The 12999-nt window shown below is 35.5% G+C and overlaps 1 protein-coding gene across 1 annotated transcript in view; it reads left to right on the top strand.

Annotated features, from left to right (window-relative positions):
• Positions 1 to 12999, top strand: part of st6gal2a (ST6 beta-galactosamide alpha-2,6-sialyltranferase 2a) — a 76222-nt gene that overhangs the window by 43788 nt on the left and 19435 nt on the right. Inside the window, exon 2 of the mRNA XM_079880457.1 lies at positions 2124 to 3111. Coding sequence (XP_079736583.1) covers positions 2193 to 3111 — 919 coding nt within the window. The 5' untranslated portion in view covers positions 2124 to 2192. The remainder of the gene's footprint in view (positions 1 to 2123; positions 3112 to 12999) is intronic.

Genomic DNA, 12999 nt, shown 5'->3' with positions numbered 1-12999 from the left:
AAATCGTGAGGGTTTTTATTTATTAAGTAGAGCGCACTATTTAATATCACCCGTATACAGGCGTTGCCAAGCAACGTGGCCACAGCGAACCGACCGCAGCAGTTGATCAGTGAGTTTGAGCCAGCGCAATCATTTAGAACAAAGGCAAATTGACGGGACGCCTTTCCTAGGTGTACATTATCACTTTTTAATGGACACCCTGCAGCCAATCAGAATCGAGTATTCACCCAGACCATGGTATAACATTAGTTAATGCACTGAGAACTAACATGAACAAACAATGAACAGCTGTATTTTTATTAACTAACATTAACAAAGATTAATAAATACTGTAACAAATGTATTGCTAATTGTTACTTCATGTTAGTTAATACATTACAATAAGGTTCATTAGTTAACATTTAAAGTCTTACCAATGATATTAATAATTATAATAATTCTGAAGGAAATCATCTAAAAATCTGAAGGAAAAAATACTTAAGTTATGACAAAAAAATGTTGTATCCTAATTACTGTAAAAGTCACCAGAGCATGTGTGACATAGTTGAACTCATAGTCTGTGAATTATGGAAAAAAATACAGACATTCAACCTGAACTCATGGCTACACTGACTACACTGACTGCACAATTACATTCAATCGTTGCTAATCTCAGTCACTGAACATTTTACTTCAGGGTTTACGTTAACTGAATGAATTGAGAATCTCTAGGGCTGCCGCGATAACCGCAATATCGCAGTACCGCGCTACTGACAAGCCAACCACAGAGGAATTCAAGTAACCGCAGCAACCGCGATATTCGCGTGTTTTCTTTTTTCATAAGGCTATACCCTTCTTGTTTTGAACTTCGTGCATGTGTATTGAATGTTAAATAAGTTAATAATGATAATAAGATGTGGTGATCATGGTTTTATCATGGTGATTTGTACAGAGGCTTCGTGGATTTGCACTTAAGCCTAAACAGACAGTGAATGAGAGAGATCGACTGAGCGCGTGCGATTACCTGCGTCTGTCTTTGAGGTCAAGTCATATTCGTGAAAAGGTTGCCGTGTCCAAGGAAAGTTAAATATTTGTCCTGTCATCCTTTTAACGTTTAAAATAAAGGGTATTTACCATGAATGGCATCAGCGCGCTGGTCAGCATCCACAGCGCGAGGAACTCGCGGTCGCGGGAAACAAAACTCAGTGAGTCACGCATTGAATCAATGCCATTTGTCTCTATTAAGTGAAGCTTCAGCGTTACCTATGCAACGCATTGCTGGTCAGCTGAGCCTTGAAAAGTGGAGCTCAAAGTTAAAAATAATTAACATTGTTTCATTACTATCTTTTAATGAATCAATCAGCGTTTTTGAACGTGTTGTTGAATGAATGGTTTAATGACTCACTCAAAGACAGTCCGTTGCCGTAACAACTGCGCGCTGAGTGACAGGCTTTCAATGCGCAGATACGCTGTTTAGTTTCGGTTTATTGGTTACTGAAAATGTACTCGTTTTTGTGCATGATGACCACATCGTAACACTTATTAATATAGCAACAAATAAATCAAAATAAATTAATAAATGCGGTAAAACTGCATATCGCACTATTGAGCCACTCATAATTACCGCAAGGGAAAATCCTTCACCGCGACAGCCCTAAGAATCTCACCTGAAAATCTGATATTTTCCAACTTCGCTGGAGTTTTTCATTGTCTTTTTGTAATAGCGCTTCTCCACACTACTGAAGTCAACTGAAGTGTGTTGTGACCTAGTACCTCAGTAGGTGGCAACACATGACAGTTAATGTAATCGCACAGCGCCAGTTTTTAAGATTGACAACCGCGTTTACTTACAGGTGGTAGTCTTGAAATGTCCTGTTAACACAGCAACTTAAAGTAGCGTCTTGAATACTGTCTCTATGAACATGCAGCGAAACCACACTTGAAAACCCGCAACACATGGTAGACACGTGTTTGTGCTGTGCTGAGCTGCTCTCTCACACTGTATGATGTGATGGACAACTAGTTGTACATCCCGGTTCCGTTCAGTGCACGTTGTCAGAGAATGAGGTTGAGTCCTGAAAAGGTTGAGTTTGGTTATAGAATGCCATATCTTTTTTTAATAAGAATGTCCTGTCCTCTTGTAGGCCTCCTGCTGACAATTCTCCAGTTGGGTCTGGAGTGCAGCGGCGTGCGGCCGAGAGGAACGCTAGAAGATGAAGTCCAGTCTGAAACAGTGGCGCCGGCTCACGCTCGGCCTCATGCTGGTCTGGGTGCTGGTGTTCCTGGGGCTCCTCTCCTACTTCATGGAATCACGAGTGGACGACCCGCACTCCGCTGCCGCTCTCTCCTACACAGACACTCGTCGCCTGACCTCACTGCAGGGCAACCCCCGGACCATTATGACCACCCATTTAGGCCTGGCCACCTCCTCCACCCCCTCCGCCTCCAGCAACACCCAACAGGAGCAAAGCCAAGAGGAAAACCCCAGTGCTGACCCCCAACCTAGTCCGCTCAGCCAGGAAGCCTACCCTTATCCTGACCTTCAGAGCCTGGCGGCCTGGTCCGCATTCGGCACCCAGGATGTGGGCTCGAGATCAGGCGCCGTAAGTCGCAACCGTGAGCGACTAGAGTACAACCAGGATTCAACTCAACAGGATGAAGATGAGGAGGAGGTGTTGGGCGGGGAAGAGGAAGATGAAGAAGAGGGAGACGAGGGCAGGAGGAGGATGACTAAACGGGCGTCAAGGCATGAGGACTCTGACCCGGACGAGTACTACGTTCCCAGATCAAAATCTGTAGTGCACGGTCTGTGGAAAGGGAGTCTGTCCGTAGGCATGCTCAGTCCACGCCTGCAGAGGGCTGTGAAAGACTACCTGAATAATAATAAACACGGCGTGGCCTACAGGGGGCACCGGAAGGCACTACAGAACGGCCAGCAGGTGCTGTGCGAGCTGAAGAAGAGGCAGAAGGTTCGAACTTTGGATGGGGCTGAGAAGCCTTTCTCCAATTTAGGTTGGCAGAAAATCGTACCTGCATTACCCTTAAGCCAGATTTATGGGTCAGGATTCCAGACCTGCGCTGTGGTCACCTCTGCCGGAGCCATGCTCCACTCGGGACTCGGCAAGGAGATTGGTGAGTGACAGAGATTTTTAACTTTGCTAAACCCCTCTAGAACGTCCTCAATCATACTTTTACTACTTTATTTAGCCTATTTAAATCTCAATTTAAGATTTTTTTTTTGTTTATTTTCTCTTGTTTAGTTATGTTTACTCTTGATTGATTGTGTGTGTGTGTATAAAGTACATTGAGATGCTTGCTTTTAATGTGCTATATACATTTTTTATATTTATTATTATCATAGTGCTGTACCATATTTTTTTTTCAACAATTTATTGGATATTGTGTATGTTTAAATTTTATATAACTAAATCCTTAAAAAAACTGATTTAATAAGTCTGCCAAATCTTATACTTAATGGGCTCTATCATACACCCGGCACAATGCAGCGTCAGGCGCGACGCAAGTGTTTTTTGCTAGTTTCAGCCTGACGCAGTTATCATTTTCACGTCTTGCGCCACGTTGTTTAAATAGCAAATGCATTTGGCCCATTTGTGCGCCAATGGGCGTGCTGGTCTGAAAACGAGGTGTGTTCAGGCTCATTGATGGCGCATTGCTATTTGAGGCAACTGAAATAGACTGACCAACTAAAACCTGGTCTAAATTCAATGTTTGTTTTTTTTGTTATTTAAAGAGCTCGTTAGTAATGTGCCCCTATAGGCGGGTCCACAACGTAGGTACACTGCTTATTAAACACGCAGCAGCACACAAACATGCCAAATATTAAAAATAAAAGGATTACAAAGTAAAATATTATTATTGTGTACATAAAGATATGGTGGAATCCGGCTTGTCCCGTAGATGGTCGCGCATTAGCAGATCCGTTTGCGCTCTGGAGACGCGCTCGGTCTTTCCACTATCAAATTCCGTCATGTAAATAATAGCGAATTATCCATGACGTGACGCAACTGGCATTTAAAGGGAATGGGAGATGAGACTCTGATTGGTTTATTGCATGTAAAGCCCAAAACACACTCATTAAGAGAATAGGGACAACCCTTTTAGAGCGTGCGCCGGGTGCGCCGACCATTTTTCCCGTCGTTAAACTAGCAAAAGTGGATTCGGACACGCCCTAACTGCTCTTGCGCTTTAGACCATTCGCTTAGATCCTTAAAATAGGGCCCTATGTGTTTTTCATACTGTACATTATAATGTTGTGGTGCCTAAATTGATATAAATGAATAATCAAAAGGGTTCATTGGAACTGATTAATTGATTGTAATATTAATTTAGCTACCTAAAGTTAATCCAATTAACTGACCCAAATATTAATAATCAAACATAATTGACAATTATGAGTTGTTATTAATATTTCCCCTTTGAGCTAACTTGTTACATAGAATACTGTAGAAAATTCATGTCAGCCTGTTATCTGTTATCTTTCATAAAAATAATGGCAATAATTATCAGCTTATCAGTACCATACAGAGATTTAATAGTGGTTCATCTGTCAGTAATATTACTTTTCAAAAGGGGAAATTGTCAATGGATTTATATTTCCTTTTGACGTTTTTTTTTTTTTCTAAACCGTTTCAACCTTGTATTTGTTTTTATTGGCGATTTTATCTTTTCACTGATATAAATATCAGCCTATACTGATATCTTAGAGAGCAGGGTATATAAAGCCGATATAATCTCTTACTAATTTAAAGATAATAAAAACACATGCATAACAATTGCTGAAAATAAATATACATTATATACAAAATGAATTAAAAATTAATCTGTAAAATAAACAGATTTATACTTCATTGGGATTACAGAATTAATTTACAGAATTGTTTACCCCCTTTTTATTCATATTTTTTCCAACACACTGAGTACACCCGTTTTTATCCAGTCCACAAATACACACTTCAGAGGATCTCACAGCTGGATTTGACTAAGTCGGCAAGATTTGTAAAATTAAATGTTTATTAGATATTTAAAGGCTTGCTTAAATTATCTAAATGTGTATTTACTGTACGTTGATGAGTAGGTATTATAGTGTTTGCCTTTCTATTAATAATATAAAAGCAAATGCAATTTCATATACCGTATTTCTTTCTTTTTCATATATTCGTATATTTACTTTATTTGTTTAACAGTTCTATCGAATTATGTGTTACCTCAGTGCTGTCAAAAAAAATATCTAAATAAATAAAAGTAATAATAATAAAAGTCTGGTGCACCATCAAAATAAAACATTATCCGAAACATTGCCCAAACAGAAAAACGTATTATAAAGCAAAATATCAGCTGATATATCGGTCGACCACCATTTATTTATTTTTGTTATCAGTCATCTTTTCCATCATAGTTGCTTCAAAGCTAGAATTTGTCCTCTTTCAGCTTTCACAGAAGAGTCTCCTGCAGGATGTGAAATTAGTTTTCAAGAAGCCTGTGAAGAAAGGTTGGGTTTAGAAACCGTTCTCTTTTCATTCTCACTGGTTTCTGTGGTGATGCCAGTTTCTCTGAAAGGGTCGGTGGGAGACTGATGCCCTTTACGGTTACATAATCACAAGTATCACAGGGCACACAAAGAGACCATATTCTTCCAGCTTTGGCACCTATGGTGGCAGAGCGGTAGTGAGCGCAGAGGAAGGCGTTTCCATGGTGATGAATTGTTTCTCAGGATAATGGTGACTGTGCCATCTCGTAAAGACATTTGGTGATGTAAGTTCTTTAGATGAGACAAATCGTTTCAAAATCATTAAAAGTGGATGCTTTCTAACCATCTCTTCTATCATCACGATTCTAATAACATTTGTAGGCTACTTGTACTCAAGGGATTCCTCTTTCTCGCTTCATAGCTGCACTAAATATCCCTAGATTTCCCTGTGGGGCAATTTCCTAGCCTTCCATATTTATATATTATTGTTTTATTGCTATGATTATGATAGTAATAATATGCTAGAAGATTTTTGTGTTATTATTTATTTTATTTTTTTTCGTTATTAAGGGGCCAGGTGCCATCGGGAAATACTGTAGCTCCTGTTGTTTATATTGTGCCGGATTTTTCTTCTACTGGCTGGAATCTAAGACAGTCCATTGAACTATTGAAAAGTTTTGATGTTACAGAAGTAGCTTAAGATGCAAATAGAAAATGCAGTAGAGTAAAGAGAGATATGAAATAAACTTTGCTTTTATTTTTATAAGTTTTTCAGGTCGGTATACAGTATATTTTGGTAAGAAATACTACAGAAACTAAAGTAATCAAATGTAAAATAACACTGGATAGTCTTCACTGTAAAAATTAAATACAGATTAATGCTTACAATTAGTACAAAAGTTATTCAGTCAAGAGCAGCAAGTGATTTTCTGTCTTTTATTCTTTTATAACATGACAGGCAGCAGCAGGTTAATTAGACTGCTGTCACTTTAAGAGTTTATATGCAGATCCAAAATATACTGTTACACAACATGCAATTTATTTCTCAACCAATTAGGTTCCAAAACTAACTGTTTCACTGAATATTCACCAAAACGGGCATTTTGACACACTTTTTTTTAATGTATTTGACTGTTTAAGTGCAGTAAGCCACTCATTTTGGTACTTGCGACTCACAAGCTGCTTGAGAGGCGGTGTAGCAACTCATAATGTAATGTAAAAAGTATTAGGCTACATTATTATTGAAATGTTCATAATGTAATAATTTTCTCAAAATGTAATAAAATCTTGAGCTCATAATGTAATAACAATTTTTACATTATTATAAACTCACCAAAACATGTCATATTTTCATTATTGTAATAGCTTTTAAAACATGAAAAATATTAGTATTCCCTTACAGTAAATTTAAACAATCTAAATCCAGTCTTAAAATATCTGCCAAATGCAACATTTAAATATTAATGCGATGGATATTACCGATTCCGGTCCCTGGCCAGTCGATCGGTGTATAAAAAAAAAAAAAAATGCATACAGATGACGACCGTTTTCAAAACGATCCCCGTTCACATGATCCGTGAAAACAACTAAAAACACTGTATTCATGCCAGGCCTGTAGTTGGCGATGTCGCTTTGTAAAGAAACACTACGCGCCTATAGACTGAACACGTAATACGCATGTGCATGACGTCACCGTTTTCACACATTTGCTTTTTTTTTTTTTTTTTTGTTTACGCGGAGAGAATAACGGTAAACCCCAATGCGTTTTCAGGCCCCCAAAACACTGTTGTCATGTAAATGAATGGCCAAAACGCTTCTCTCTTTTTTTTCTTTTTTTTGCTGTTGTTGAAAACGGTGTCGTGTAAGTTTTGAAATTTGTTTTACTGATTTGGGTGAATTTTTTGTTTATGAAAATTAGATGCCATTTTAGTTAAATGGACAACAATTAATATTACAAAATATTAATCAAAAATATTATAAAAATGCTGCTTCTATTAAATTGTATCCAATCCTCGCCAAGGTCTTTGAAGTCCACCAGTCTTTCAAATCCACTAGCGCTCAATCAGGTGTGCCAAGACCAAACAAATTACTACCGTGTTTATGCCACTGATGTGCTTCATGTCATTTCTGAATGCAGATTGAATATCTATTGTATTATTTGTATAGTAGCAGTTAATATCTGAGCACACATAATATCTGAGTGTATGGCTCTCATTGATTTGCCTTACATTTTCATCTAGACTCAAGCCAGTTTTGATCAGGTTATACTTCTCCACAGCCTCTTTAGCCTGTATATTAAATTCAGCTTGTCTTGTCTAAACACTTCCTATCAGCTGTGCCAACCTAGTTTGCCCTCCAAATGTACTCAAGGACGAGCCAGAGAGCCAGCAAATCCTCAGCGCAGCCAAGAGCAGATCTGCCAGAGCCCCCGATATGCCTGTCACCCGCTCGTGTCATCTAAACCTTATTTTCCTGAACATTCATCTATGCGTTCAAAAAAATAATAATATCTGCCATTGGTGTTTAACAATTTCCTCATAACGTTTTGTTTGAGAAACGCTGGTCTGTTATTAACACTATAGTTTGTAGTTTATCACTTGGTTATTTGCAGTTATTAGCAATAGCATTGATATTTCCGCTTTGATCAACATTGCCAACATTAGCATTTCATACTTAATTTGTATTTCCTGTCTTCCTTTATTTTATTTATGCTGTCATCCATTGCTAATTCATTGTTGTAAGTGTCTAATTATTCCTATATTTGTTATTTGGTGGTTCTTTCAGCAAAAAAAAAAAAAAAAAAAACACTGCAAGCGGAAGGAAAGTTAATTTTATTAAAGATTACAAGGACACATGGATTTTTTGAAAAAACAATGACGTGCAAGGATAAATCATCTTACTGCAATATTGCATAAAAAAATAAGTAGGGCTGTCAAAATATTAATCGCGATTAATCGCATCCAAAATAAAAGTTTGTTTTTAATAATGTATGTGTGTGTACTGTGTATAATTAAATTTGTATATATAAATACACACACTTGCATGTATATATTTAAGAAAAATTTGTTATTTATATATATAAAAAAAAATATTTATATATAATATAAACTATATAAATATATATACAGTATATGTATGCAAATATCTCTTAAATATATACATGCATGTGTGTGTATTTATATATACAAAATAATTATACACAGTACACACACATATATTATGTAAACACAAACTTTTATTTTGGATGCGATTAATCGCGATTAATCTTTTGACAGCCCTAAAAATAAGTCAATTTTGATTTCATAGTAACTTTAACGTTTGGAAATGAAGAAATGAAGACAGCCTTAATATAGAATTAGTACTGTAATTGTACAGTTGTACTGTAAATTAAAATTATTTGTCTTATTACAGTATAATATTAAAATAGTAATATTTCTTAATTTGAATAATAATAATCATTGTTAAATTTTTAGATAACCATTTCTGTTATCTAAAAAATTATACTTACTATTTTTAAATGGGCAGAAATTGAGACCACTAGAAGAACCCTAGTGTGTTGCTGCCACCTAGTGGTAGTGCAGTGTCTTTCCAACACACGCACACACACACACATACATTATAGTTTGTAATGTGACAGACTAATGTTGAATTTTCAGACAGATTTCTGTTCTTTTATCATTGTATCTTTTCGCGTCCTGCGTCTATATAATTTCTCAGCATTTCAGCGTTTCACAGCCATATGTGGTCTTTTTTTTTTTTCTTTCTCCTGATGTGACATCCTCTCAGGAGATTGATGTCTCTGTCAAAGTAGTGGGGACATGCTCAATGTCAAACTCAAATTTACTGCTTTGAAAATATTGCTAGTTGATGAAGGCCAATGAACGGCATGTCAGCTGAACTGAGAGATGGATGAGGGGGTGAGGGGCTTCCTTCATAAATGCAGTCATTGTCACGTCACATCCGGTGGAAAAGTCTATTCATCATGCACTCTATTTTCTCTCTCTGTCTGCATTGGATTTAGATGTATGAATGTGTGTTTTGTGTGAACGGTATATTGCAGTAAACCTTTCATCCACTAGATAGCACTGTTGTTTTAGACTACAGCATTGGCTTTGCATTGACTTTTGTATTCAGAAAATGATCCACAGCAATGTTGTGTAATGGGTAAAGGACATTACAATTACTTTTATCAATGCTATAAACATGGAATTGTATATCTTTAAGTATGTTATTATCTTTCATATTTGACAACATCTTGAATTTAAATCATTTAGTTATTTAAGTAAACATATTAAGCAATCAGTTAATGATAGTTAATCAATCAATGATAATTAATTTTAATTATTAAATCATTTTGGGTTTTTTATTGAAATATTATTTGATATTAATATTAATTCAAGTTGTTGTTGTTGTCAAGGAGTCTATTACACCCTTTAAATCTATTAAACCTTCTTTTGGCGTAAATCTATGCATACGGCCATCTGCTGGAAGCTAGTTATTTTAGTCAATTTAGTTTTAAATGTATATTTTTCTTACACGAACGCAACACTTGACTTCAGAAGGCCTTTATTAACCCCCCAGAGCCGCGTGGAGCACTTTTATAATGGATGGATGTGCTTTGATGGACTAAAAAAAATATACCCATTGACTCCCATTATAATGCTTTGAAGAGCCAGGACATTTTTTAATATAACTCTGATTGTATTCGTCTGAAAGTAGAATGTCATATATACAGTACAGGTCAAAAGTTTGGAAACATTACTATTTTTAATGTTTTTGAAAGAAGTTTCTTCTGCTCATCAAGCCTGCATTTATTTGCTCAAAAATACAGAAAAAAATGTAATATTTTGATATATTATTACAATTTAAAATAATTGGTTTTCAATTTATTATACTTTAAATGATCATTTATTTCTGTGATGCAAAGCTGAATTTTCAGGATCATTACTCCAGTCTATCACATGATCCTTTAGAAATCATTCTAATATGATGATTCTTTATCAAAGTTGGAAACAGTTCTGCTGCTTAATATTTTTTCATAACCTGTGATACTTTTTTTAGGATACAAAAAAAAAAAAAAAAGAAGCACATTTTTGTAAAAATAGAAATCTTTTGTAACAACAATATACACTACTGGTCAGTAATTTGGGGTCAGTAATTTTTTTTTTTTTCTTTTTTTGAAATAAATCAATACTTTTATTCAGCAAGGATGTGTTAAATTGTGTTAAATATTTTTTTTATTTTGAATAAATGCAGTTCTTTTTAACCTTTTATTCATCAAATATATTAGGCAGCAGAACTGTTCCCAACACTCATAATAAATCAGAACATTAGAATGATTTCTAAAGGATCATATGATAGACTGGATGTCACATGTGACACTGAAGACTGGAGTAATGATGCTGAAAATTCAGCTTAGCATCACAGGAATACATTATTTTTTAAAGTATATTCAAATAAAAAACTATTATTTTAAGTTGTAATAATATTTCACAATATTACTGTTTTTTTCTATATTTTTGATCAAATAAACGCAGCCTTGATAAGCATTAGAGACTTCTTTCAAAAATATAAAAAAACGTAATGTTTCCAAACTTTTGACCTGTACTGTACCTAGGATGACTTCAGGGTGAGTAAATCATGGGCTAATTAAAATTTTTGGGTGAACTATCCCTTTAACTGAAAGCAGTATTTTTAGTTGAATATGCACAATGTGCATATTGAATATAATCTGCTACAGGCAGATACCTTAAAAACAGTCACCACATAAAATAAAGAATGAATGAATGAATATGTACATGTACGTGTATATATCTGAGTGCAATTCAAAATATAAGTAAGAGGGTGGGAATTCATGGCATGGTATAAACAAGGGGTGAGAGATGGTTGGGAGTTTAAAACCTGCAGCATTTTAGGAACAAGGGTTGCCTTGCCTTCCTCGTTTGTGTCCTAAAGCCTGGACAGCACAGGCGTCGTCCTGAGCGGAGCAACTATTAAACAGAACACAGGACATGAGAAGGGTCTTGTAAAATCCTGCCAGCCAACCTCAGCATTTAGTGGAAAGAGCCCTAACGAAAAGTCAGATCTTTTTTGAACAGACTTCAACTATGCGCTCCAAAGCATTTCTATTTTGAAGGCTGATAGAATGAAACCCACAAACGATAGAGAGTGTTGACACTTTCAATAAAGGAATAGTTGAACATATTGAGAAAGTTCTTACTAGCCCCAGAGGAATTGAGCTTCCTTAAGAGGTACTGCCGCTTTTGGCATTTCCGAAGAAACTCATCTGTGTTGGAAGTAAATTTCAGCAGATTGTCGGAAATTGTGCCCAAGATTGCCGCCTCAGAAATCTCTTTGGGCTTTAATAATAATGGTAGTGACTGTCATAGCCGTTTGCCTCTGCTTATTTGTACCATCTCTTGAGTCTTGTTTACATTTAGTTCCAAACAGGAGTTGTCACACCAAACGTCTTGAAAAAAAAAAAAAAATTCCACAAATTTTGTATGTATGCAAATTGTATAATATCCAAGGTACACATTTATAGTAATTGTGCAGTTAATTATCATATTGTATTTTCAGAAAGTTTTGGAATATTTTTCTCTCACCAAATTTGTCACTACCGAAACACAATAACAAATAATTTGATAAGAAGGCTTATATTGACTTTTAAGCTTTGTTTGCATCTACCTTTTAAATATATTTTTTGCTATTTAAAAAAAAAAAAAAGAGTTTTCACAGGTAAACCAATAACAATTACAATTTTAACAATATTTCAAGTGTAATTTATAAGATTTGTTGTATTTTTAATCTAATCTTTCTTTGTAAAAGGCATTCAGTTAATCATACTAATTTCAAAGTTAAGGATTCATTAGTTTGAATATACATTGAACCAAACACTATAATAACATCTTAGTTGATAATTCAATATACTTTATTTTGGACAAAACATGCATGTTTCGGTTGTGACGGCACATTTTTGGTAGTGACGGTAATGTTTTGGTAGCGACCACATCACATTACAAAATTTTAACTCGCATACTAAAACACTACTAAAAGATACTAATGATTTGCACAACTGTACTAAAATTTAGTTTATTTCCCCTAAATAAATGATTGTGTTTCCTTTTGTCACTACCAAACAATGAATGACATGTTTCGGTCATGACTTAAGTTTTTTGATAGTGACAATTTTAGATAGTTTTGAGCCTAACTCAAAGATGTTAATCAGCACATGGTTACAACCAAAACTTAACCACGTTTCGGTTGTGACTGTTTCGGTAGTGACATTTTTAGATACTTTTGAGCCTAGTTCAAAGATGATAACCAGCACATGGTTACCTAGCACAGTTCTGTAGTTAACATAAAAACAAAATTAAAGAATAACACCCAAAAAAAGTTTGCTTAATTGCAGAAAAAAGGTGTTTGGTAGGGACGTTCCTTAAAGTTACACACAGATTTTCAGACTTTTGAACACATTTCCCTCAAAATGATGGTACCTATCTACAATGAAAGAGAGGCTATGAGAGAGAGGG

The sequence above is a fragment of the Squalius cephalus genome (assembly GCF_949319135.1).
Source record: "Squalius cephalus genome assembly, chromosome: 9".
Lineage (NCBI taxonomy): Eukaryota > Metazoa > Chordata > Actinopteri > Cypriniformes > Leuciscidae > Squalius > Squalius cephalus.
This window is presented reverse-complemented; position numbering and strand designations above follow the sequence as displayed.